The following is a 26,710-nucleotide window of genomic DNA, read 5'->3' as shown; positions in this document are numbered from 1 at the left end:
AAGCACTTGAAAGTGATATCTGATAGGTTTGCACGATTATGAAGCTGCAGATAAAATCAACAATTGTAGAGATCTTCCCCCGTTTATTGGTAAAGAATATATTAGCAGAAACCGCTACAAATTGCAAATGAACAGCATGAGTGATAAACGTAGAGCACGTTAGACCGCAGTATTTTATCGCCATCTAGTGGAGTTTTATCGTAGGGCATACGAACGTGAAAAATATTAGAGAACCCTTAGTTATTTGTATATAGTTATTACTGTAATATTTTTCATCTTTTCAGTATTTTCCATGGTCAAATATGTAAATTTGATCATATATCCGGGGAGTGTGGATAGAAGAGACTGAACTTAAATACTATAATAAAAGAGAACATAAGGCTTCTCATACTACATATCATAACGTTTAAAACAACATAAGGACGGCGAAAGTGTGACGAACACTTATGTTGTTGTTTGTAACGTATAAATAAAGTTAATGTTAAAAAATAAAAGCCCTGTCAAAGTGTACATGGGAGTTGTAGTCCATAAAATATATACCTTTCGACTGTTTATGGCTTCTTTGGACTAGAAACGACAGTTGAATGCTTATATGTTACAGCATAAAACCTTAAATATCTGTTCAATAAATGTAATTGTCAATAAACTCATTTATTTTAACTTTTAAGTGCATGTGAGCTTTTGATACGCTAGCACTTGAAGTCCGGAAGTAGGGCGGGACGTCGCCGCTTAGTTTCCAAACATGGCCGCTAAGCCGTTGACTGCATCTTCTCCTGTGTTCGGCTGAATTAGTCACACTTTGAGGAAGTCACTGGCAGCTCTGGACGTCGGTAACAGGTGGTTACGAAAATGTAGACGCCCGTCGGAGGCCTCTCTATTTTCCTAGAAAACTAAAGTTGTGAGCGTTTATCATTTTCAAACTTTTTATGCTTTATGCTAACGTGCGCGGCGAGCTAACGCAAACATCCCAACATTAACTTGGGACAACTTTTTCTACAAAGCGGCAAGCCCGAAATGGAGGAGTCCTGTTGTCCTTCAAAGACGTTTGTGTGATATTTTTTCTAAGGACGCCTTGGGCTCAGCTTTGAGACGGACTTTGACTTAAAGGCTCATTTGATTTTTTTTTTTTTTTTTTTATTACCCTCCAGTGGACGCTAGCTAGTCAAAACGCCCATTAATAAGAACGTCGACAGGGCGGACATAAACAATGTTTTCTGTCAAACCCATGAAACCTACCTTCAAGAGTTATCTTCCTCCTGTGCAGGTATATGTACACAACACAACACAAAAGTTCGTGATCTTTTTTCTTACATGTTATGTGGGGAATTTCGCAGATTCCCCAATGGATTGCATGCACACTTTCACTTGCAAGCCGTGGTGACACACTTTGATACATTTTGGTAAATGTAAAGTGATTCAACTCCCGTGCATAATTAATTTCAAATCAAAGCCTATGTTATGGATCACCTGACGTCAAAAAGTTATCTTAGACAAGTTCATAATTGGGGAATATATTGTTACCTCAGTTTTAATACAGATTCGGATATCTGGCAGAATAAAATACCTTTTAATATAAAACAATGAATAAAATAACTATGATGATGATTTTTTAGTCCCCTAATGTTTGCATAAATACAATGTGTATTTATCTATATCTATATTTATGAATAATAGGTGACATTTCTGACTGTCTTTGGTATTTACCTTAACAACTGAGAGATGAACATACAGATTTCTTTGAGGGGTGGCAGAATTTTGGGGTAATTTTGAAATGAATGTCATAATTGATATGTTGTAATGTAATCAAATTTATTTTTAAAATATGGTTCACTGAGTGTGCACTGTCTAGGAGAAATCAATAAAACGAGTTTCACTATTTGACTTGAATGACTGGTTTTCATAGTTTTTGGTGCACGGAACAAACATGATGTGTAGCCAAGATGGTTAGGTTACCATTCAAATAAATGATAATGGTATTTGTTTTGGAATCATTTGACGGCTCTGCCCACATAAGACTATTTGGTCAAACAGGGTTTGTACAAATGAGTGTTTGGGGCACCTCTGTCCGCATGGCTTCTCTTTTTATGGGACTCTATAAACAAAGTTACAATTCTCATGACCTACATTGTATTGTCACATTGTTGCCATCACTCAATAACCACTGACTGCTGGTTATCATGTTTCCTGTTTAGAGTGATGTGAAGAAGACCATTGAGCCCCCTATTAAAAAGTTGGAGCCCAAGCTACTTCCCGGTAAGCCTGCATAGATGGCAAATGTCTCCTTAAAGTCCCCAAGTGGATAATTATAATACCTGCACCTCACTTTCCCATTTTGTCATTCAAAAATGAACTTTTCTTTGATTAGTCAAATGGATAACCAGTGTAAAAATCCATTTAAAAATATTTGATGGCTGCAGCTTGCAAACAAAATTCCATCTGATCTTGTGACATTTGAAATACTTGTTACAAATAGTTTTTGCACAGAACAATTACTGCAAAGCCCTTGTCATGAAAGTAAGTTTCATGTGTCTTTCTTTAACAATTCAGTCTCACGTGCAGCTCATTCATTAACTGGAGCTGCAGAAGTGTTTTCAATTCTAAATATAATTCTGGTTTCGTGCTGACCAGATGACAAGGGACCCTGAAGGGAGTGGCTCAATGTAGCCTTTGAACTAAAACTTTGTGGTGTGCCATTTTGAGTAATTAGTTAAAGGTGAAATACCATTTAGAGGAATAGATCAAATCAAAACGCTATACTTTATACTTGCATAATGCATTCACATGGGGTGAAAGTGACCAGTAACAAAAATAAAATTTCCGTACATGATTTACCGCAGCTTCCTGGTTCCATGAGTGGTCCTCTTCATAAAAAAAGCTTCCCCTTTTTTAATGTGCATGTGCAGCATACATGTCATATAACTATAATGTCATATAATTACTGTAATCTATCCTCTGGTTAACAAGCCACAACAAAACAGTCAAAAGAATGGGGAGGGGAATAATCGTACCAAAAGCTGCACCCTGAAGCTCTTAATTAAAATAAGTTTAACATCCTTTTCAAATGCCCCCTTTATTATTTTATTCTAAAATTTAAACGCGTCTGATTGCAGGGGAGATCGTAGTGAACGAGGCAAACTTCGTGAGGAAATGCATCAGTGTTGAAAGCAGCCAAGATGACCTGTGGGGGAAGTTGATATGTACCAACTTTAAGGTTTCCTTCATCCCTCAAGATGCCCCATCCAAACCAGTAAGAATAAAGTTGTTTGGTGCTCATGCATTGTACTTATTGATAAGCTGTAAGAAAAATAGGACTATCTGTTTTTCACAAAATAGCAAAAGGGTGAATGAACGACTCAAAACGGCCTGCTGTCTTCCCACTTCCATGTCTGTTGTGTGTTTGAACTGGGAATGAGGAAGTAAACTTTCCTGTTCTTCATTGTGAAGTGAAAACGTGCGTCATTTCCACCAGACTGTTGCGGCGATGATGAAGCTGAACCAAATTGTTGTGGATAGAGTCACACGTTCTGCTTTTTGTTTTGTCGTTCAGAAGTTCCAGCTGTCCCATCTGCTACTCGGAGAGCATGACATCCCCCTGACATGTTTAGAGCATGTGGTAACAGGTAAGACCGGTCCCTACATTGGTTGCAACAACTCTTGGTATGACTGTCTGCTCTTTAGCTGTTGTCTGATCTACCCTCTGATAACAAGTGATGCCAGCACAAAGGCAGTGTTTTGCATCCGATTACGAATTAACCTTGTGTACACATCTCACTAATGGCTTACAATGCTGGCCCCACCGAGCGCAGAAGCACGTGTGCTCTAATGATGAGGCACGTTTGTTTCATGCTCACACATCGGGCTTTGTCTGAATCCAAAGGACGTTATCAGGCCGAACTGTGACTGACACTAGATTGTGTTTTCTAGTTGTTTTCGCCGCTCTACCTATCTTTGTGTTTTATGTTTTACCCCCCATTTAATGAAATACTCAGCTCATACTTTTATTGTTTTCAGTGAACGATACAAAGGGGAAGAAGAAAGTTTTGGGCTCAAATCAAAAGCTCAAGTTTAACCCCACTGAGCTCATCCTTTACTGTAAAGACTTGCGAATCATAAGGTTCTGCTTTGACGAGGCCGGGCCTGAGAGTGCAAAAAAGGTGAGTGATTGAACTTTGTCTTGGTTAAAAATAAATAAATCCTCTGAAAGGGTACTCCAAAATCTATAGAACAGACAGAAATGTACATTTTCATTGCTTAAAATGTCCAATACAGTGTAGCCTTGACTTCCGAATGTAATTCATTCTATGGTTAGACTTAAATCTCAATTTACAAGCGTCTCAAGTCATGTTTTGCCATTAAAATGAATGGCAATTTGCATTGTGTGTTTGCAGCTAGTGGAAAGCACAGTTATTAAAAAAAAAAAAAACTCATAAATCAAAAAAATAAAATTGAAAAAAATTAATTTTAAGTTGAGGCATCACTATAGTCTTGGTTTACTTATTATAAAATTAGGAGCGAAACTTTTTTTTTTTTACAGTGGACAACACTAATACATCAAGATTAAAGCAAAATGCTCCAGTTCTATTGAATTCATAACAGAGCTGTACACAACATTAGAATTGGATTGCCCTGAGCTTCATTTACAATAATACAAAAGGTTCCTAAAAAACTGAAGAAGTCTAGTGGGAACGACGTATTTTGGTTGTCTGCAACCGTGTATTTCTAAATACAAGCATTTTTCTTCGACATCATGCAAGTGGAGCTTAGTGCTGACTGTCCAATTTGTGCACTTGCTTCCTCTGTACATGTCAAAGTTGTATGCTGCTGCCCCGTTCATTTCCGGACTTCTGCGTACACACACAGCTTTAGTGCCACAGCCACTTCCTCAATGACAAGATGAGGATAATTATAACATTGAATTACGTTTTCCTCAGCAATAGGCACAAAATAAACATTTTTGACCAGTGCAATTCAGTTATGTTGCGAAAAAAAAACAAAAAAAACACCTTTGATGGTTGGCTGGGTTTACAAACACCATCTAACTGAATGGTCTCATGGAAAATAGTCATATTTTCATCCTCTCTATTAGAGTAACTGCAACATGGAAGTCCTAGAATGAAAATGTATTAGCCACTCCTCACTGCTGTGGATATTTAGGGACACAATGTTAGTAATTACAGTGTAAAGTTAAAAAAAAATAGCCCTGGCCCTTTTGCTCTTTACGACATATGGAATTAAGCCAGCCTATAATAACTTATTTTGCTATAGTAAATTACAGAGTCGGGTACTTCCTTACGCACGCACGCACGCACGCACATACGGGGTGTTTTCTTTGGTGTCCTCATGCTTTTCACAGCTTCTCTACTGAATGGCCTGCTTTGTGTGACTCCAGTGCAATCCTGAGCAAAAGGATTGGTTCCCAGGTCACTCTTGTTCTTGTGTTGGAAGCATTTAAAATGCCTTCATTGTAGTTTTTTGGCACTCTGAATGAAATTGTCAAAAATATGTATGATTCACAGTACAGTATGATTCAGTCATTCATGAGTACATCTGTTGCCCTTCTCTTATTGTAGGTTTGTCTCGCTATTGCTCACTACTCCCATCCAGCTGATCTGCACCTGCTCTTCGGGTTTGAGTATCAGGGAAGGCGGTACCATGAATCCAAAGGTTCCAAAAATATTTTCTCGTCATAATGAAATATTACCAAATGTGTCGTCCTCATACATGCAAACGAGATTGAATGTCTTTGTTTTCCAGCTGAGCGACTCAACACGCCCGTCCGGCGAGGAGGATTACAGACACCTATTTTTGATCGACGTTCCGAGTGGGATCGAGAGATCAAGAGAACGGGCGCTTCGGAGTGGAGAGTATGCTCCATAAACGAGCTTTACAACATCTCCTCAAGGTTTGGGCCGCTGTTACTTCTCAAGTGCAATGAGCGTGAAGGAAAGTATGCCTGCACCTCCTAGAATTTCATTGAAAGTCCTCCCTGTAGTCATACCTGGTATATTTTGGCAAGACCGTATATTTACACTCTAAACTGTTTTGCTCATTTCATTAGCGGTTCGCTGTAATGCACGTCTCCATTTGACAGGAGGTGCCACTGAGTCCCGAGGTGACCTCATAGAGGTTGCATTGAAACCATTGTCCAGTATTTTGTGCGCATGTATTGTTTACCTCTTAGTAACGTGGCACATGAAATGACTGAACAATGTACTTGATTGAGCTAACGCATACTTGCATGAACAACAAACACTTTTTGAGGGCATACATTTTGTGACTCATTGTGCTTTTTTTCCTGCTGGTTCTCAGTCTTCCAGAGTACATTGTTGTCCCAGTTTCTCTAGCAGACCAGGATCTTAAGCAGTACTCTATATTTTTAACTGGCAACCGGCTTCCAGTGAGTATCATTTCCACTTGACGTGCTGTTAATCCCAAAAAAATCACAGGCAATGTTTTCCATTTGAGTTCCCAGCAAGTTGAGCCATTGTTTCCTTTGCTGTAGCTTTGGTGCTGGAATCACCGTAATGGAAGTGCTCTTGTGCGCATGGCCAGTGTGTGTGACCCGGTGCAGCAGAGGAAGATTGAGCAGAGGTAGCACACACTTCCAATTGTGCATGGATAATCTAACAACGTATATCTTCATTCATAACCACTCCCTATTTATTGCCTCTTTATAGGGAGTTTGACATTTTGTGGTGCTGTTGGTTTAGTGCTTTTTCTACATCCTCAGTGCTGTGTTGTTTTTTGTGCTAGGATCATCACGGCCATTACAAAAAGTCATCCACAATGCAGTGAAGTCTTCATTTCGGACCTGGACAAGTGTCTACCCAGCATCCAGGACATCCAGAGTTCTTTTGTCAAAATCCGACAGATCTGCGTCATAGGTTAGCCTTGTTACTGGGTCCCATCTGGACACAGAAGGAATTCGTCCGCATTCTTGTGTTCAGTTTAGATTCCAAGCCTTCTGTTTTGATTATGTGCAGATCCTTTTGAGGAATCTGAGGAAAGGTGGCTTTCATCCATTGAAAACTCACGATGGCTTGAGTATGTCAGGTATGGAAAGAACCTGCCAGTGTCTGTGGTCGTACTTAATAAACTACCCGAATGTAGAAACCCTTACACTTATTTAGAATGTCAAAAACTTTGGATTTTTAAAGAATCACAAATGTTGGCCTATTTAATAACTAAAAGCAGTTGCTATGTTTAGCCTGCACATGATGAGATTGGCTGTGTTTCGGCGACTAGTGGGAATGTTTGGCTTGTTGGGTTTAATTTGAAAAACATTTTTAAGACATCATCTCTGATTGCAGAGCCTTTCTCAAGCACGCATCTGAGATGGTGTACCACTTGGATGGAAGGAATGTTTCAGTCATACTCCAAGGTAAACACTTCAGGCTCTATAGAAATGTTTTCTTGCAAACAAGTTGATTTTCTTCCCTGTGATCTTCTATAGAGGAAGAGGACCGTGACCTGAACTGCGTGGTGTCCTCTTTGGTGCAGCTCATGGTGGATCCTCACTATCGCAGCCTTGTCGGATTTCAGGGTTTGGTGCAGAAGGAGTGGGTGATGGCAGGCCATCGCTTCTTGGACAGATGCAACCACTTAAAAAAGAATGACAAAGAGGAGGTATTTGCCCATTTGTACAAGGCAATGCACTTGGGTTTACTTATCAAGACACATCATTTGTGTCTGTTTTCTTTCTTCTTCTTCAAGTCCCCGCTGTTCGTGCTGTTCCTGGACTGTGTGTGGCAAATGATGAACCAGTATCCAGCTGGATTTGAGTTTACAGAAGCTTATCTGACCGTCTTAAGTGATAGCATGTGGATCCCACTCTTCAGCACTTTCCTCTTCAGTTCTCCGAAACAACGTGCCCAGTACTTGATGGTGAGGAATGTTGAAAACAGAAAACAAGTGAAAAAAAAATAGGCATTTCTTTTTAAGTATATTCCTGATATTGATGTGGCCAGTTTGCGTTTGCGTGTCGCTTGTTTGACTTAATATAGTTTGTTTGATGACTGATGGAATGCTTTGCTTGAGGTCAGAAATATCTGATGGCATCTCTTTTCTGTAGGACTTTGCAAGGAATAAAGCCATCCCTCAAGGGGAGGACCCCGTTGTGTACTTCCCTCCTGTGTGGGACTGGTCACAACAATTCTCCGCCAAAGACCAAACCCTTTTTAACAACCCCATGTATGTTGGCAAGGGAGCTGCATATGTTCTCAATGGGGAAGTGAAAAGCTTTAGGCGCACTAAGGTAAGACAGCTTGAGCTTCTCTGTCTGCTGAGGTGTCTTAGTTTATCGACCATGCCAATCACGTGTGCCATCTCTGAATATGTCTTGATTTTTTTTTTTTCTCTCCCCTTCCAGAAATATGGCTCCGCCTACCGAGGAGCCTCTGCAACGCTGCGTAATGGACTGAAAGGCGGAGAAGACCCGCTCTCCCGACGAGGCTCCCTGGGGTCCGAGCTGAAAGCCGAATTCTCACCCATGAAATATGTGGTGGAGAGTCCGTCGGAGCGCTTCTTCAGGGAGTGGTTCTCTCGACCCGCTGACCAGCGGGGCCTCTTGCTCCCCCAGCTCACACCCTCCCACATGGCCCTCTGGAAGCTCTACTTCCTCCGCTGGGTGCCGGAAGCCTGCATTTCCAAAGGGGGGTCCATCACTGCCTACCACAAGCTCTCTCAACTGGTGGACGAAATTGAGATCCTACAGAATCACCTCAGGCAGTACAAGGCACCCACCCCAAGCGGCACCCCCCTCCCCAGCCCAAAAGGGCCCCCTGCTGATCAAAGGCGGATGTATTTTCAGGCCGCTTCCCCAAATGATTCCCCTCCAGAATTTCTCTCCTCTTCTTTTCCTTTCACCCCTGTAGGAAACCTGTGTCGCCGCAGTATTCACGGAACCCCCATCAGCAAGTTTCTAAATGGGGCGAGGATCTGGCTCTCCACAGAGACGCTCGCTAACGACTCCCTCTGAGAATGTGCGGTTTTGTTTCAATTGCTGTTACCACTCTTAACAATGCAGATGATAACAAAACTAACTTATGACTTTTTTTTTTAGATCTTTATAAGCTAAAATTTGCAACATTGATGCTGCTTCAAAATCTGAGGCGACAACTGGGAGAGCATAAAAAAAAGGCTCCATAAATTATACAAATTAATAAATCGAGAATGCAAAAAAGTACATCCTCCTTGTTGGCCAGTGTCGTGCTACTGTGATGTGCCCTCATACTGTGAAAAATACTAAAAGATGTATTTTATTTTATCCCACTTAAATCACTCTTTTAAATTTGCCGAAGATAACCGCTCTTGTTCGCCGAGCTTGCGTGATCCGCAGACTGTACGGGATTAACCCATGGTATCACGTCGTGAGATTAGTATTCACGAGTCTCACAGTCCAGATTTTATTGCAGCAACAATGACGCATTTGACCAACACTGATTTCAAACTTATTGTGTACCTTCCAGGAAATATGTTGACTAACCACAATATAACACTACCGCCCGCCCTGCCCTGCCAAGTGTTGCAAACAAAATGCATCTTTGTGTGTTCACAGTTCCTACAAAACATTAATACTGTTTGCTTCCAAATTCTAGCACTTGTTTGGTGTTTTGCTGATTTGAAATGACTTTAATCTGTGGTAAATGTATATAGTGCCTTTCAATATGAACTAATAAGGTCTTAAACCATTCCACATTTGTTAGTTTTCTATACAAGGGCTCCCTCATGTTTTGTAACTGCTGAACCAAAGACTGGATGATCAAAATGAGTAACTGGTTCAGTTTTTTTTTCTTTCCAAATAGTAAGAAGCTAGTTGTGAAAATATTTAGATCAGGGGTGTGGAACTTGTGGTGCAAGAGTAGTCTAAAGACAAAATAAAACCTCAATAAAAAGACATTAAAACCAAAAATGCTCATAAGTTTAATAACTGAAAGTTTTTTTCCCCCCTTTCCTTCATTCCTTTACTGTAGCCCTGGAAGGACTTAATACAAATTCCAGTGGCCCCAGCTAGAAAGAAATGTTACCCACCCCTGATATTAGAAAGTACTGACCCATTTCACTTAAATGTAAGATGTCTTACCAATAACTAATTGTTCAAGATGTGTGTCGGCTGTCTGACTTACAAAAATGCTATTAATTGCACATTTTACCCAATTTATGGGTCATTTTAGGGAGATTGAACATTAAGTTTGGCAATTTTTCGTCAATAGAATTTACGAGTTTGAAATCTGATATTTTAATGGTACTAAATAAGTCTAAACGTAATTTTGACTATATATTGTATGGAGAGATATTTATGATTATCATCCTCTGCTGATTCTATGATGACTGTTCTCTCTTGCACAGTTGGATCAGCCAGCAGATGTATTTATTCATATTATGCAAATTTTCTCTTGAGACGTCTTGGCTACTTTTAGTCTCTTGTGCCTTTTGGGAAACCTTTGTAACAATGCTCTTTATATATCTCACTTGTCTTTTTGTGTTGGTTTCAATGGCGCGTTAAACCTTTAACAGGTACTGCACTGAGAAAAGTTTCCTGGCAGAAAAGAGGGCTCAAAGTATCTGTAACTAATCAATACATTGTATTTTCAAATGAGGAGCCTGTCTTGTTTCTTTTTCTCACCACGTAAAGTTTTACTGGATAAGTTGACGGTAGCTCATGAGTTACTTTATTAATACAATAATATAATTTTCTACTTTTTTTGTCCCATTGGAGGTTTTTTGCAAATGATCTACTCAAACTGCAAGGCATTGTTTTGTTTTTGACAAAATTGTTGAATATTTAATTCAGATATACAGATATTAGAGATAAGGTCTGAACAAGGATATCATTTGGTAACTGAGCGTAAACTTTGCCATATATGCAGTTAAATAGGAATAAACGTGAGTAAAAGGCATTGATCATTATGTGGACTTCAACCGCTGATTCGGTTTGTCACAAGGCTGTCACCCCTCTAATTCTAGAAAAAAGAAAAAAAAAACACTTTTCCATAATTCTAAAATTTGGACGCAGCCCCACTTTTAAATACAATTGAGTGGGCGTCAATTATTTGCTATTCGTGGGCCGGGCCGGCCCAGTCACTATCTGCATGAACGGAGGGTCCCTCGTAATCGCTCCGAAAAGCTGATAACAAGCAAAGAATGGATGACGTGACATCTTATCCGTCATCCCGAAGACTGCTGACTTCTCAATTGTTTGAATTTTGTAAGTGCAGCGGAACACCTTTAATTAAATTAAAATAAATAAATAAAGTCATCTCGAGCGATAGAATCAACCCGGTGACGTCATCGATGAGCGCCTCCGCTGGCCTTCGAAATGGGCTCGACTTCTGAGCCTTGATTTTTGTCACACATCGCTCATCTTATCTCCTAATTTCCACTCCCTTCAGCAAAGTCCTTCCGCGATGACAATTGGAGGTAAGGCCGCGTTACTTCGCTGCGTCGCCGTGCCTAACAAGAACAAAGTGCGCATTGCTGTGGCGTTTGTGAAGAGATATGAATCGAACAGGAGTGGAGTTGAGTGAGCTAACAACGTTAGCCGAGCAGCTAACTAGCCGGAACCTGTGTCCAATAGAGCACGACACGAATATTGAATAACAGGCCTTCGAACTCCACTTTTTAAACAGCAAAACGCTTGTTCACATTAAAAGACAGCTTGTACAATAACGCGCAGTTTCCGTTATATAAAGTGCTAGTTAGCCTCATCCACTACTAGTTAACGGTGTATACAGTGCCTGTGCTGTGTAACGGAGTTCTAATGACTTTTGGGCTCACTGCGTTCCAAGTCAGAACCAGGAAGCCCATCGATGTCGTCGTTGGAACACTTCCCCCCCCCTCCAGATAATTGAGCAAACTCATGTCTGTGTTGTGCCCTTCCCACGATTGCGCTGGTTGTTACTACAGGATGACATACTCGTTTAAAAATGACGTAAACGCTTTAATATGTCATTGTTGTTAGTGTACTTTGAAATCCGTTTGTGTTTGGACTCGGTTTCATCTAGCGTTCAATTTGCTTCTAGTATATAGCTTGATCTAACTCAAGAGGTGTTGAGCAACCTTATGACAATGTGGTTGTAAAATATGGAAGCGCTTGTGTGTCTTATTGGTATTAGTCATCCACCCTACTAGTGCAACTTTTGGCCTACTCGTGCATAGTTAAATTTGACTTGTAAACTACAGGGCTTTACTTGTATCTACTTGACCACACTAAGTAGTGAGGTATCATGCACTAGTAGCCCACTAGACACAAAATGCTTACTAGTAATTGTGTGTGTGAAAATAAAAGCTTTATTGAAAGTGAGTGTGAGTTCACTCGTGATGGAATTAAAATTAAATACCAAATGTTATTGATGGTCATTCCAGATAAGACAAAATAAGAATTCTTTTTGTGTGCTCCTGTTCTCGAGAGCAAAATGTGATCAGACAAAATGTTGTTCAACAGCGGAGTTCCAAGTAGAAGTATTAATAGAATGCAGATAACTTACAGTAGCTTGTAAGCTAAAAACCTCAACAGCTCTTACAGTACATTGGACATGTACTATGTACTTATAATGCACGCTAATTATTGCATGTGATTGATAACAGTATTGTTTATATTAAAAAAAATAGGGTGTAGCATTCAATAGTTCAATTACAATATTGTCACCTCGAGAACTGCCATGCATTACTTTCACCAAAGCAAATCCTAGATTCTAAATTATGACTTTATTGCTGATGGATTTTAACAGGACCATTCATGTTGTGTGCACAGTGACTTTTTAAAAAATCCTGTACATATAGTTTGTGTAACGGTTACAAGACAATGAATAATTGTGATTTCATTATCAAGCAAAAATGATTGGGGTTATCTTTTCACACAGTCGCCCAGGCCTAGTCATAAATCTATAGATGGCAGCAGTGCAGATCTGGTGCAAGATTGTTGTCTTTGGTTTTGAGGATAAACAGCAGTGCCAGTACTACAACAGTGACATCATCGAGACAGCATCATGACCATCTATTATTCATTCCAACCACTAAATTAAATAAAGAAATCTCAGTCGGCCATTCTGTCATTGTGCCCCGAGGAAAGACTTTGATTTTGTTCTCCTGCTCATGTGTGCTTTGTTTTGCCCTTAGGAGAGCTGCCAGCGGAAGTCAGCCGGAGGATTTCAGAGCTGGTGTCTGCACGGCCCGACTGGCTTGCCAGTGTCCACTCCTACGGTGTCCAGTGAATTTACTTTGTCAGTCCCAGCGTCGCAATGAAACCAGCTCAGGAACGCAACCAGGAGTGCCTGCCTCCTAAGAAGAGGGACCTCCCTGTTAGTAACTGCGGCGGCGCTGCGGGGACACCGGCAGTTAGCTGTGCCGTTGAAAGAGGAGGAGGGGGTACGGGCGCCAGCGGCGGAGGTAGCGCTGTTGGAGAGGAGGAAGTGGGCTCCATCCCAAACTGCGTGGCCAACAACGACTCTCAGGGAGGCCCTCCGTCCGGGGAGTGGCTGCGAGCTCAGTCGGGACTTCACTACGGCGTGGACACTTCTGAGGGCGTATCAGCAGTGCCAGTCGACCAATACAGTATGCTTTATAAAGTGGCTCCACCGTCTGTTACATACTCGCCCACCAGTCCTCACACAGTGTTAAGCCACATCTCTCCAGCCTACACTGTACACTCGCCCCTCCTGCAGCATCCGGGCCTTCCTTATCCCCATTTGGGCTACACGCAGCTCCCTCATTCTTCCCTCCAGTTTGTCAGCTCCCCATACGCGGTGGTACCATACGCTTTACCCCCTGGCTTTGTCCCCGGGTCCTTAATCTCCCCCCCGGCGACCATTCGTCAGGCCCACGCCGTGTCACACCTCGTCCCTTACCCGTCTGTCATGCAAGAAGGCGTGGTCTCCCCGCCTCCTCAGGCTCAGGTCGCCGCTCATACCTTTGCCAAAGTTTCCGCATCTGGCGGCGTCCCGCTGATGCTGCCTTCGGAGCAGGCCGCCCAGCAGCACCTCGGCGCTGTCGGTGTCATGTCCGCCGCAGAGCTCAGCTCACGGGGCATGCCGGTCTACTATCACCCTCAGGGTGCCACCAGAGCCACTGCCTCCAGGGACAGCCACGGTGCGCATCAGGAAAAGGAGCCAGAGATAAATGGAGGGGATAAGGAGCAGGGGGCCAGGGAGCTATCTTTGGACTCCCCCTACCCTGGCAGGAACGCACGTGTGCAGCAGGTAGCTGCAATCTCTGCGGCGCACGAACCCAACCAGAGACGCCAGCTGAGCTCACCGGGCCATCGAAGCACTCCAGACAGTGATTTGGAGGTGAGTAATAGTCACTGGACGACCTGCTCTACCAACTGATCCACCGACGCCCTATGACATAAATATGCCTGCACCTCACATACTTATGTTATCGTGCTTAATGCAGTTTTTAATGGGTGGACTAATTGGTAAAAACTACTCTATTGTACAAGTGCTGAGTAGCTGTAGCCTCTCTCTTGATGCATACTTGAGACAAAGCCGAACAAAATATTGCCTCCAAGTTGGCAGATTTTTAAGTTAAATTAGATTTGATTACTCATATTTCATGAAATTTCCTGGTTCTTGTTGCAGGTGCAGCAGGTCGTTGGCAGTTTGGCCTCGTCCTCCTCCAGTCAAGGTGTCAGCGGCGGGCGTAAAGAGGTCTCCTTCGCCCCTTTGAATCTGTCTCAGATTTTTCAGCGAGCCAGAGACGTTCATGGAGAAAACCCAGATCTTGCGTCCGGCCGATCCAGGTACGTGGCCCAACCTGTGAGCTATGCTGATACCAGATTAGAGCAGCAGCAACAACAAGCGGGGCAGCCAGCCCACGCTGTCATGCTCGCCAACGGGCAGCCGGTGCTCGTCCCTGTGGAGTATCAATCGCAGCTTCAACAACATTACCCAGCACAGGCGAATGACGGCTCTCCTAAGACCTCCTTCAAAGCTTCAGATCCTTCAGGCCAAGCGTTTCTCTCTGAGAGGGCTGTGTGCGAGCCGATCGCACCCCAGCAGCAGCAGCAGCAACAGCAGCCTCCCGCTGAAGTGACACAGGCTTTAGCTTCTAGCGTCGTCCCCGGCCCGGCCGCGGGCAACCCATCCCACTTCATGAAGGGTGCCATCATCCAGCTAGCCACCGGGGAGCTGAAGCGTGTGGAGGACCTGCAGACTCAGGACTTTGTACGCAGCGCCGAGCTGAGCGGGGGGCTGAAGATCGACTCCAGCATGGTGGTGGACATTCGCGCCAGCCAACAGAGGCCCGGTCTAGTGACGCTACATTTTACGGTGGGGGAGCAGCAGAGCAAGGTGACTATCGACGTACCCCCGGAGCACCCTTTTTTTGTGTTTGGCCAAGGCTGGTCATCTTACAGCCCAGAGCGCACGGCGCAGCTTTACGGCCTGGCCTGCCATCAGATGCAAGTCGGGGACGTGTGCGTGTCCATCACGCTGCAGCGGCCGCCGTCACCGCAGAAAGCCACCGCGCAACCCCATCACCCCCAACAGCGGAACACGGCCAGGACGTTAAGCAAAAGCGCTTCGGCATCCGAGCCCGCTCACCGGCTCATGGGGCCGCCAGCCCCGCAGCACTCGCGTCCTCAGGCTCATCTCAGGACGGAGCGCGTGCACAGGGACAGGCCGAGGGAGGCCGAAAAAGAGGCTGCGGACAGGGAAGAAGCCGCTCACCACCCCGAGCCTCACGTCAGACCGAGTCGGACCTCTGGCGAGCACCCCAGGAGTCAGAGCGGCTACCGGTTGCATGCGGACGCCTCTGCCTTGGCTGGGGCCGTACTGGGCGCTTCTCAGAGACGCTGGTCCTCGCCCGGCCTCCAAAGATACAATATGAAGGGAGAGCACGGCCCGTGTCCGCAGATCAGCACCTCGGGACATGTCCGGCCCTCGTTCATACCCCAGGAGGTCAAGCTGTCCATTGAGGGCCGCTCTAATGCAGGGAAGTGACGACGGTGTTTGGTAGCACGTAAGGCTGAACGATTCATCAAATTCAAAACGACATCACAAAGTAGTAGAATGCAGTTTTCAAATTGCAACATGACTGACGAGTCACACATTCCTAAGAAGCACAATCGCCGGGAAAAGGTTCAGCAATCTCTTAAATCTTCACATGCTCAAAGACACAACTGATAAACAATCTCATAACGATTGCTAAGATCCAGTATGATTATTTGGTGACATTTTAATAGTTTTTATTTCAGAACTTTAACCCCAAACATACAAACTGCATGACCATTTCTTAATTTTATGGATGAACACATTTTGCCAATCACGCCCACAATGAGCACAAATCAATACAAGTGAAAAGTTCAACTTTTAGTATATTGAACGAAAATCACAAAAGGACCTTGAAAATATAATCACATATTCAATTACAATTACAATATTGAGGTAAAAAAAAACAAATAAATCGCAATTAGATTTTCCTGAATCGTTCAGCCCTAGTAGCAACGGTGGAGGAGACCTACTGCAGATGGAGAAAAGAGTGTGAATGTAGCCTGAGAATGTTGAAGATTTTTTTTGCACATCCAACTGACAAAAAAAACAAAAACAAAAAAATCTTCTGTCGCCCAAAGGGAAAAGTTTGTAGTTTCCAGGAAAAGTCCCCTCACACTGCATTTCTCCTCCCTCTGTCACCACTTCCTCACTGGAGGTCGCCATCTCAACGGGAACGCCCCCGACCGGCTTCCTTATCGGACTGCACTTGGACTACTCCTGCTCGCGCTGGGAGCTGTCTCATGTTGAATCCATTCCCGGCTGTCGGCGTCTGTTACGCGACGCCGACGCACAAAGCGCGGCGCGGCCCGTCGCTCGTCTTGCAATCCAACTTGTGAAGAATCAATCACACCCTGTTTTTGTCCACTAACGCCTCTCAATGTCTGTCTGTTTGTGTGTCTTTGCTTAAGTGCAACAAACTGGAATCAGTGCTTGATTCATTCCAGTATCGTCAGCGAGGATCCCCCTCCTCCTGCCCCCCACTTTACCTCAAACCTTCTTAAACAGCAGACTGGGAACTTCGGGAATAACCCGTAGAATCATGTTAGCCTTTGTTTCGAGTCTGCTCGTTTACCAAAATTAAAGCAATAGAGCCCAAAGTAGGACTCTCCTCATTGGATATATTGTTTTTCCCCAAAAAGTCAACCTTGTCTCACCCCAACTTTAAAAAGTGCTGCACTAGTCCCATCCTCCATTTTATAGGCTTGTTGATTGCCCATTTTGATCACACTTCTTCAATTTCCTCACTTTTCTTTCTTTGTCACTGACCTTTTGCCTCACAGCGCGCCAAGGCAATACCTTTGGAAAACTGATGTGCATTTTTTTTTTGTATTTGTATTTTTTAAATCTGTTTACAAATTAGCCAAGATGAATGCTGCAGTTTCCTCGTGCTCATTGAAGATACAGTACAAGTGCAATTAGAAGACACGCAAACGCGCCAGGGTTTTAGTAATCAGGCAGCACATCACAGACATTCCTACTGAAAAAGTATAACAATTTATTTTTTGTTTAAGTTAGGAACATATACTTTTGGTTCATATCATCTCCTGTCTGGCTGTCTTACCTTGTGTTGTGACCAGTAAGCTTAAATGTTAGTTCAAAAAATATATATATCTGCAGGGTTTCTCTAAAGTCTGGACACATTCATATTTTCATGAAATGACATTTTCAATAACATTTAATTGGAATAGTATGTTCCTCATATGGTCACAGATTTGGTTTTCTTTTTAGAAGGAGGGGCTATCTTGTACCACAATCTCTGCCAAGGTACTATGTGGAAGTCAAGTAGGAGGTGCATTTTGTCGTGACAAAGCCCTGTCTTATGCGGTGCCATCAATTCCTCAAAAAGCAGGGTGATGCTGTATTAACATTTTCAGTATCATTTCAAATATTTGTCAAGCAATTTGTTGATTGGTTTTGCAAAATTCAGGTGAACTTGATGCAATAACTCCCCATTGCTGTCAATTGTGTGTCCAGACTTTAGGGGTGAGGGGTTTTGACGCTGTTAGCGATACGGCTGCAACGTCGTCTTCTATGCAGTAAACACAGCAGTAGCGCTCAGCCCATTGCTATTTTACTCCACTGTTCTTCTCTTTGCTTTATGGCTTGGGAAATATTTGCTCCCGCTCGCCATGCAAATCTGAAAACAAAGAAAACCTCAGAGAAACTCGTTAGAAAAGTCCAAAAAACATCAAACCTGAATCATGTTTGTAATACGTAGTAGTAGTTTTCCTAACCTTTCTCCAGCCAAGGCGTATTTTACATGAGAAAATTCTCCTGGCACATCACCAAAAACAAAAAAAACACACCACAAAAGTATACACAAGTCAGAGAAAGTAAGCTTGGCTTTTAAGTAAAATTTCTAGATGAACCTAAATCGCACTAAAACCTCTAATGGTGGATTTAATTTGATCTCTAAATGTTTGCTTGCACATGTCTGAGTATTTTAAATGTTTCAAAACCAATAAGAAGATCAATGGCAAAATTCTGGTGGTTCAGGGGCGTGGTGGCCATCGGGAATTTGGAGAGTTTTTAGTGATTTTCCTGAATGGCCAGTCTATTTCCTGGCCATCCCAGTATGTTCTTAGAACCAATACATTTTCTGGTTCAAAGAAAGCAAAAAAAATATGAGCAACCTTCTTTTCTCTCTCTCTTTTTTTTTTAAAAATAAAAATCAAGGCAACTTCAAGCAATAATGCTAACAGGCTTAGAACATTACTTTTTGCAGGGCTTTGGGAAAATAAAAATCATGTTCGTTTGAAAAAAGTTTCCTCCCCATCCCTGATTTAGGGTCAATCACAAGTTATTAACCCCATGACGGGTCGTGAGCAGTAACGCTAGTCTTTACCTCCTGACCTCAGGGGACGCTCCATGATGTTATAGCACCGTGCCAGCCGTTGGTGTTTTGTTTTGGGCCACTTGTGTAGACTTGGCTTGCTGTGAGTACTTGCACTAAATGTCCACTTCTTGGCAGTGTTGTCGCTTTAACTTGAAGAGTCACAGGATGGAAATCACGGGTTGTGTGTCGTCGTCATCGTTGCATTTGGAAAAGTCCTTTGAGCATTTATTTGAGATTTAAACATTGAGTTCCATGTGCACTTTGTCCTCTCTAGTAGGAGAAGTTGGCAGATGAGACAAATCTGTGCATTAATTGAAATCTGCATGCAACTGCTGAAGCAATAGATATTAACTTGTAGAATTTTAGAATGTCACTCGTGCACTAGTATGAATATTATACATATATATGTGCAACTGTCTCTAGCTCACTAGCATGATACTGAAGTTTAAGCCTTTATTTGGTATCTTGCTAGTGTGTTGAATTGTCTCACTAGTGAGGACGAAGAATTTACAAGAAGTACACGGACTTTAAGTTGAATATGGAATAAATGCTCAATGGATTTGCCCGAGTTGTGTGCCGTTGCCGTTCACAAGCTTTGACCACGATTGTTTGATGCCTTAACTCCCGCTTTGTATAATGTGTGTGAGTGGTGGTCGACTTCCCGGAGGTGAATCTTGAGGAATAGTTCCATGTTGACTTTAAACAAGGAAAAAGAAAAAAAAAAAAAAAGCGGAACGGTTTCAAGTTTTAAAGATGTATTTTTCCTTTTTTTTTTTGTGGCACAAGATGACACTGCATTGTATGTGAAGTTGTAATGCGTAACTGAGGAAGAAAAAAACAAAACAAAAAAAAGATTTTTGTTTTTCTTTTCCAAAATGCCTAAATCTGCAAAATATATGCAAAGATGTAAATGTAACATTCAATCCTCAAGTATAATCCAGGTCGTCTGATCTTTGTATAGTGACTTTTAATATCGTATGGTCGTACCCATATGTATTGATCTTTTATGAGAAGCCTTATAGAGTTGTCCACCCAAAGTGCGCCCTTAGAACTACCCTACACCTACCTGAATTTAACAAAGCATTAATATTTCTATTTTGTTGCTTTTGTATTATTATTTGTACCCTTTATTGGATAAATTAGATTTGTACTGTATATTTGTACCTCTCTGTGAACTACTTAGGCCGTTATTTTGTTCATTGTTTTTGTTTGGCTGTTTGAATTTTATGTACTTTAAGGACACAAAGATATTGTATTTTTATTGTTACAGCTAACTTGGAGACGTTGCATTCAACATGTTAAGTCGACACAATATAATATATATATATATATATATATACAAATATAAATATAAACTATTATCAAAACTCTCTGCTGATTGTTTGATTTGTTTGTGAAATTATTCCATGTATGCAAAAAACCCAACTTTTTTTTGCATACATGGAATAATTTCACAAATGTGTTCGTGTGCACTTACCCTTTAATAATCAACCAACGCAGAATATTTTAGAATGATGTAGAGTTGAGAGCTGAACCCAAATGTAAAAAAACCAACATGAGAACATTAATAGTAAAATCAGTTTATTTGCACGTTGGTGACTTGGTTCCATCAGTACTGCACATGCCGTCAATCAGCCTGTTACTGAAACCTGCTTGCCCGATAGGCTGTAAACACGGATGGTAACAGGAAATCCTGATAGATACCAACTAAAAGGCCATCTTTGATTCAATTTTTTTTAAATCATGTATTTAAGAAAAAATGGTAGGCATAAATAAAGAGAACATGAGAAGACAACATGCACATTAAAAATGACTACACTAAATTCGACTTAACATCAAGCACATCACAATGAGTACAGAGATGTCAACTCTTTTTGCATCACTAGTATTATAGTTGTCCAATAGTGGTCATATATACTGAGCAAAACATACATGCAGTACCTTTTCCCCCACAAGATAAAGCTTCTAATTAAAGATTGTTTTTAATGTACACAAAAGACCTATTTTTTTCCCTCAAATCTCTCTAATGCATGTCAGTGATTGGTTCTCTTTTGACATGGTCCTCACAGTTGCAGTGTGGTGAGATTATTGCATGGGTGTGTCTTAGGTTGCCCACAATAAAAAGCCACTCTAAAAAGTGCACTTACTTACTGTAATGCAGTATAATGGCATATTTTAGTGGCCTTTTATTCCACCTACAGTCTGCAACAATCTACCTATGCCACAACTGTGAGGTGGATGAGTTATAAGGAGAGGTGCTTGCTAACATTTAAACACATTTGTGAGGGAAATAAGTCTTATGTTTACATTGAAAAATTCTTTCAGCTCAGATCATGAACAAAAGAAGGAATAAACACTCAACTTTGTATCCTTTGCTATGATATTCCGCTGGAGGAAAAAGTGAGAGATTTGCAGCGTAAAGAGATAGAGAGAGGATGAGCAGATCTGATATCAACCTGCCCAGTGCAGGAAGACAAATGTGACAAACACCCAGTTGACTTCCTCAGCTGGCCACCATCCAGAAAAAAGTCAGAAAAAAAAGTCCACTCACTGAATTAGAATCTCGTGAGAAGCTTCTGCTGCTTCAAAAAAAAAAAAAAAGGAAAAAAAAGTGAACCGCGCATAGTTTCAGTGATAAATCAGCTCATTTAACTTTGGGATTATAAGTACAAAATCATAAAAACATAAACGTTGCATGGATGTTATACACACTTTGACAAAATTCTAAAATATTTTGTAGCTTTACACTATACTACATTTTTCAGCTCAGTTTTATTTCACTTTTAAGTATTTATTTAATGAAAAAAAAAACAGTTCTGGGCCACTTTTTTTAAACCATTTTCCCTTTTTAGGGGCAAGACAAATTGTGAATTTTGTGATTTTAAAGGTCGTGTCTATCTTTTCAGGAATACTAACATATAACTTGTAAGCAATATGTGCAATTGAATTTAAAAAAAAACTGTCACAGTAGTTTACAATAATATGAAATAATATAAAATATGTACGCATTTAAGATTAAATCCTTTGCCTCATTTTAATTAATTGAACACTATCCACTATATTAGTAATGCCGAGGTGCTTGTACAAAGTTTGAGATGCACTGCTCCAAATGACAATATTTGTACTTTGAATTTTGGAATTATGTTGTCGCATTTGATGAACAAAACTATTTCACAACAGTTTACAGTGTTATCTGACTTTATTCTCATCAAATTGGTTCTGTTTCACAGTTATTCCCTTTGTTAGTGTGGCCCTAGGAGTGACTCAAACAGTCTCTGCTTATTGGTCACTGCATCGTGTAAACGTAAAAACTGAAGGTAAATAATATATATATATATATATGTATATATATGTATATATATATGTGTATATATATATATATATATATATGTATATATATATATACATGTATATGCAGTAATAGGCAGTACAAAAAAAGCAAAAGAACACAAGAACAAAAATATTCACGATATATTGCAAAATGATGTGCCAGGACGAGCTTCAAGCATGTGAAACGTATGGAAAGCTGTAAAAGTTTAGTCCATATGCTTGATATCCCACTTAAGGTACTAGTAAGCCTGCTTCTCATCATGAGTGGAACAACATTGGCATATTACTAGGACAACGACGTGTTTTGAAACTGTGCACTACAGTAGTTAACATCTGTGTGCTAATAGTACCACTAGTGAAGTGCTGGATGTCCACTAGTAGAGTTTGTCATGTAGTGCACAGTTTCACTTAACTGGTAATATGAAGTTTACCAACTTGTATGCAAAAGTTTTTTTTTTTGTAAAAGACAAAGAGCTCTTGAATGTACTAGTATACCCTTTGTGGTCACTAGTCAAACAGTTCAGGCACTAGTAGAATGAGTCTCAGCTCTTTTTTTCCCCCACACAGCTAGCACGCATCTTGACCTACCAGTAGACAAATAAACTTTAATAGTAAAGTACTGTATTGCAAAAGTAACAAGGGCATGGGCATGCACTGGTAACCTTGTGGGTCCTACTAGTAGCACAAAAATGCCAAGTAGTTGCTTTTCCTCACTAGAAACATTAATAATACTTGTATGCATAATACAGAAGGTGCTCATTTTAGAATGACATTTTACTATGGGCAGCCTAATAGACAATCCACTTACTAAATTACTACTACTGCAATGGAAGATGCTAAGTAGTAGAATTTTCTATCTTCACTAATGCTACTACTAGTTGTCAACTAGTGCACAGTTTTACCTCACAAACAACATGGAGTTGTCATACTCGTCTACAGGAATGGCAGACAGTAGTGGGACGTAAACTACTGTGCTGCACTAGGATCAACGAGAAGGCATGTGTCATACGAGTAGTTACTACTTACCCTACTTTGTTCTACTAGTACATGAACTTGAAGCTAGAGTTAAAGAATGTGGACTAAATGCTTTCCATACGGGCACTACGAAGAAGGGGCTGAACCAGGACGGTGACGTCTCAGGTGGATTTCAAGCTACGGCAACATTTTTGGAGGCGCTTACAATGTATATGAACCTTAAGAAAAAGAAAAAAAGCCACAATTTCATATGAAGGATATTTTAAACCAAAATGCTCCTGTGAGCTGAAATGTTGTGACTTAGACGAGAACCTGGATTGAGCCGCCACAGCAAATTAGTACTTACAGGTACAGCTCAATAAATTTGATTATCATTGGAAAGTTGATTTATTTCAGTCGTTCAATTCAAAAGGGAAACAATTCAATAGGAAGCCAGAACTTGAGCCTTGGGAGGCAGACAAAATAATCATTAGTCCACTCTACTACCTTCTATAAACTATAATCATCAAAATTCCATCGGTAATTCTATGTACAGTAATACCGTTTACATGTTTCAGGTTTTGAAATGAACTGCTGAAGTTGATCAAGTTTCCAGCTTTACTCCAATAGATTGTGATGAGTTGAAAATACTGTGAGAGGTAACATATACTGAGAACCAGCAGCAGAGATGTAAGGAGGAAGTAGAAAAGGTTGTGTGGTGGTTAGTGTTGCAAAATTTCTGCAAAGTTGGAAACCTTCCATGGGAATTAACCCGCAACAAAAATTGACACCCTGCCATTGAAATATTCAAAGTGGGGTCATTGATGAATCAAGATGGCAGCAAAGCACTTTTCTATCTAAAACCTCACTGTAGTTCAACACACTTGGCATTGAGGTGCCAGCAGATGAAGCCAGAGCAATATTTTTTATTTAGACATGGATGTGGCCTGAGCACAAAAATGATGGATGGGTTTTTGTGCGGATAATAGAAGTTGAGTTCTAACCCCCATAATAAAATTCTATGAAAACTGAAAACCAAACTGTGCATACATACGTAGGGGTTCACTTTACTGTCATACCCTCGCAGATGGACAAGGAGAGCGGTTTGCTTTTGCATATATTCTTTATCCTCTGCAAAAAACAACATTACTGCAGCTTACTGATGATCTGTGACCCTGTTCTTTTTTAAATCCGCATGTATAAAATTATATGGACCCCCCCTGATGAGTAATGACTGTAATCAGGAAATTATTTCAACTACCTCAAGGCATCGCTGCATGTATGCCCTCCAGTCCCAGTTCATTCTGATAAAATCCCGTTAATTCCCATGGAAAGTTTCCAATTTGGTACATCTCCAAAATTCCCAATTTTTTAATTCCCAGCAAAATTTATTGAAAAATTCCCACCCCTTTGCTGCCCTGGGGGAGTGTCATGAAGAGAAGCAAGGTTGCTCAAGGATGCGTTTTGGTCCCGTTAAGTGAAGGCAGTAGAAAAAGAGTCGTCATTCAGTCAAGGGGGGAAGGGGTGAGGTAGAATGTCTCCAGGAAGCGGAACTGGACTGGAAAGTGGACCAGTGAGGAGGGCAGAGGGGTCCCCCGATCCCCGCTCCCACCGCTGAGGGGTCCGTGTGCAAAACAATCTGTCTATTCTTGAGAAGTACAACAAACAGTTTCAATCTCTTTACAACATGCTTGAAGGTAGTCGTCCATACCACATGGAACATTCGCATCAATTGGAATAAATTAGAGCAGGGGTGTCCAAACCGCGGCCTAGGGCCACCTGGGGCCCACCGTCCATTTAAAAGCGACCTGTGTTGGTTGCCAACATTATACTACTGACTTTCGAAAGATCCTATAGACTGAATTCAGACACTTGTTTCCAAATATATTTAACATGCAAAGACTGAGAACTGTGTTGTACTGAACTGTCGAGTTATAACTTCAGACTGGTTTGTGCCATTTTAGTTGAGTGGGCCCTGTCTTATTATATTCTGCATGAGTGGTAAATTGAAGTTGGAGTTTTCATAAGTGGTTTTTATTTTGTTAGATTTTCTTTTTTAAGTTTAGTTGGAAGGCCATGTATGACATTAACAGAAGGATTCAAAGGACATAATTGTTGTGATTATAGCTTGTTTTATCAATGTAATATTTAGTTTAAGTTAAATTCTTTGTTCCTTTTTTTTAGAAGCACTTATTTGTAGGAATGTGTACATTGGCTTGATTTATAACAATTTTAAAGGCCAATTTTAAAAACTTGGAGATTTTATTGAATCATTAATCTTTGGAAGAATTGCTAACAACAGTCCTCTTAAATTCAGACATTCAAGTTTCACTTTAAAGGGAATTGGATGGTGAAGAATGTCAACGTGGCCACTTTTCTGTATGCGGCACTTGGAATAAAACGTTTGGACACCCCTTATTTAGAATGTTTGTCAGAGCCACGGTCCTCTTAGGGCAGCTTCATGAAGAGTCCATTACCCATGGAAGGGACGGGCACGGGGCAGGGGAACTGAAAGAGGTTCATGTCGGCCGTGAGCGCGGCCATGGCGGCTGGGTCGTGCTCGATCTGCGTCCTGAGCGCGGGGTCGATCTTCTCCAGCCGCCGCTTGATCCTCTTGGCCTCGCGCTCGCGGATGAGCCGGGCCTGCCGCTTCTCGGGCGTCTCGTTGGCCCTCTTAAGGCGCATGGCGTCACGGTCCCGCTGCAGGCGCCGTGCCCGCTGATCCTCCGACTCCTGCATCCTCTGCATGCGCTTGGCCTCGCGGTCGCGCAGACGCCGCAGCTCGCGTTCCTCGTCCGTCTCGCAAGCGCGCTTGTTCTTTTTGGCCGTGCGCTCACGCTCCAGCCGGTGCAGGCGGGACTCCAGGGGCTCGTTCTTGCGGCGCAGGGCCCATTTGCGCATGGGGGACTGGGACTCCACGAGCTGCTGGTAGGCCACGCAACTGTTGCACACCAGGAGCACGCCGGCCGGATACACAGGCATCGGACTCAGGATGTCCGGAATGGGAGGAAGACCTGAGGAGGAGGAGGTGAGGGCATCTGGGATGGACGCCAGCGACGGTCCTTCGGACAGCAGACTGTCGGGCAAGGAGGGAAACGAGGGCCCTTGGCTTGAGGGGCCTTGACATGGGCCGGACATGTGGCACGTTCGATGGCCTTGACAGAGGCTGCTGCTGGGTTCATGGACTTGACATGACTGGGGACCTTGACAGGAACTGGGGCTGGGTCCAGGTCCATGACAGGAATGAGAGCCAGGTCCCGGACTGGACATGGGAGTACTGGAAAGCGAGTGGGTAAGGGGACAAGTATCACTTCCGCCGGAGGCATCCAGCCTGGTCGTGTCCAGAACATCCTTGAGCTTCTCCCTGAAATAAAATACCAGCAGAGAAAGCCAAGATTAAAGAAGATACACACAATTTAAAATCACACTTTGACTTTTCTTCTCCTGACACCAAATCAACCACTGAGTTCAAGTTCACACTCCTACACCAAATACAGTTCCCAAAATTAAAACAATTAATTTATTTAAATAATGACTGCATGGTATAAACATAATTTATTAATACTAATTAAAATAATATGGAATATTTATAACAAATACA

At 41.9% G+C, this 26,710-nt stretch overlaps 3 protein-coding genes across 6 annotated transcripts in view; 2 read left to right on the top strand and 1 right to left on the bottom strand.

The window, feature by feature from the left end:
• Window positions 1-608: 608 nt before the first annotated feature.
• On the top strand, window positions 609-10,597 carry mtmr10 (myotubularin related protein 10). The gene is made up of 17 exons (XM_088370336.1): window positions 609-837; window positions 1,149-1,264; window positions 2,193-2,253; window positions 3,111-3,247; window positions 3,548-3,620; window positions 4,012-4,154; window positions 5,571-5,664; window positions 5,755-5,902; window positions 6,310-6,397; window positions 6,503-6,591; window positions 6,754-6,884; window positions 6,984-7,053; window positions 7,311-7,381; window positions 7,454-7,626; window positions 7,714-7,884; window positions 8,072-8,254; window positions 8,369-10,597. Exons 2-17 carry the CDS (start codon window positions 1,208-1,210, stop codon window positions 8,975-8,977), a joined length of 2,298 nt encoding a protein of 765 aa, XP_088226462.1. The 5' UTR covers window positions 609-837; window positions 1,149-1,207; the 3' UTR covers window positions 8,978-10,597.
• Window positions 10,598-11,091: 494 nt separating this feature from the next.
• On the top strand, window positions 11,092-18,645 carry atxn1l (ataxin 1 like). Its single transcript, XM_088370335.1, has 3 exons — window positions 11,092-11,418; window positions 13,117-14,285; window positions 14,577-18,645. The coding sequence occupies exons 2-3, from the start codon at window positions 13,239-13,241 to the stop codon at window positions 15,936-15,938; spliced, it is 2,409 nt and encodes an 802-aa protein (XP_088226461.1). The 5' UTR covers window positions 11,092-11,418; window positions 13,117-13,238; the 3' UTR covers window positions 15,939-18,645.
• A 1,744-nt stretch (window positions 18,646-20,389) lies between these two features.
• Window positions 20,390-26,710, bottom strand: part of znf821 (zinc finger protein 821) — a 13,120-nt gene continuing 6,799 nt past the window's right edge. For all 4 annotated transcript variants that reach the window (XM_088370341.1, XM_088370340.1, XM_088370339.1 and 1 more), the window contains one exon: window positions 20,390-26,473. In XM_088370341.1, the coding sequence (XP_088226467.1) occupies window positions 25,558-26,473 (916 nt within the window). In that variant the 3' untranslated portion in view covers window positions 20,390-25,557. The remainder of the gene's footprint in view (window positions 26,474-26,710) is intronic.

This window comes from Syngnathus floridae, chromosome 3 (genome assembly GCF_059516105.1).
Source record: "Syngnathus floridae isolate MCC-2025c chromosome 3, RoL_Sflo_1.0, whole genome shotgun sequence".
NCBI lineage: Eukaryota > Metazoa > Chordata > Actinopteri > Syngnathiformes > Syngnathidae > Syngnathus > Syngnathus floridae.
The sequence above is the reverse complement of the archived record's forward strand: the minus strand, read 5'-3'. Positions and strand labels throughout refer to the sequence as shown.

What these genes read in the sequence shown, in the direction of transcription:
- mtmr10 (XM_088370336.1), top strand. Translation starts at nt 1,208, where the DNA reads ATGTTTTCTGTCAAACCCATGAAACCTACCTTCAAGAGTTATCTTCCT. An exon ending in TGTTTCAGTCATACTCCAAG is followed by an intron (nt 7,382 to 7,453) that starts GTAAACACTTCA and finishes GATCTTCTATAG; the next exon opens with AGGAAGAGGACCGTGACCTG. An exon ending in AACGTGCCCAGTACTTGATG is followed by an intron (nt 7,885 to 8,071) that starts GTGAGGAATGTT and finishes TCTTTTCTGTAG; the next exon opens with GACTTTGCAAGGAATAAAGC.
- atxn1l (XM_088370335.1), top strand. Translation starts at nt 13,239, where the DNA reads ATGAAACCAGCTCAGGAACGCAACCAGGAGTGCCTGCCTCCTAAGAAG. An exon ending in CTCCAGACAGTGATTTGGAG is followed by an intron (nt 14,286 to 14,576) that starts GTGAGTAATAGT and finishes TTCTTGTTGCAG; the next exon opens with GTGCAGCAGGTCGTTGGCAG.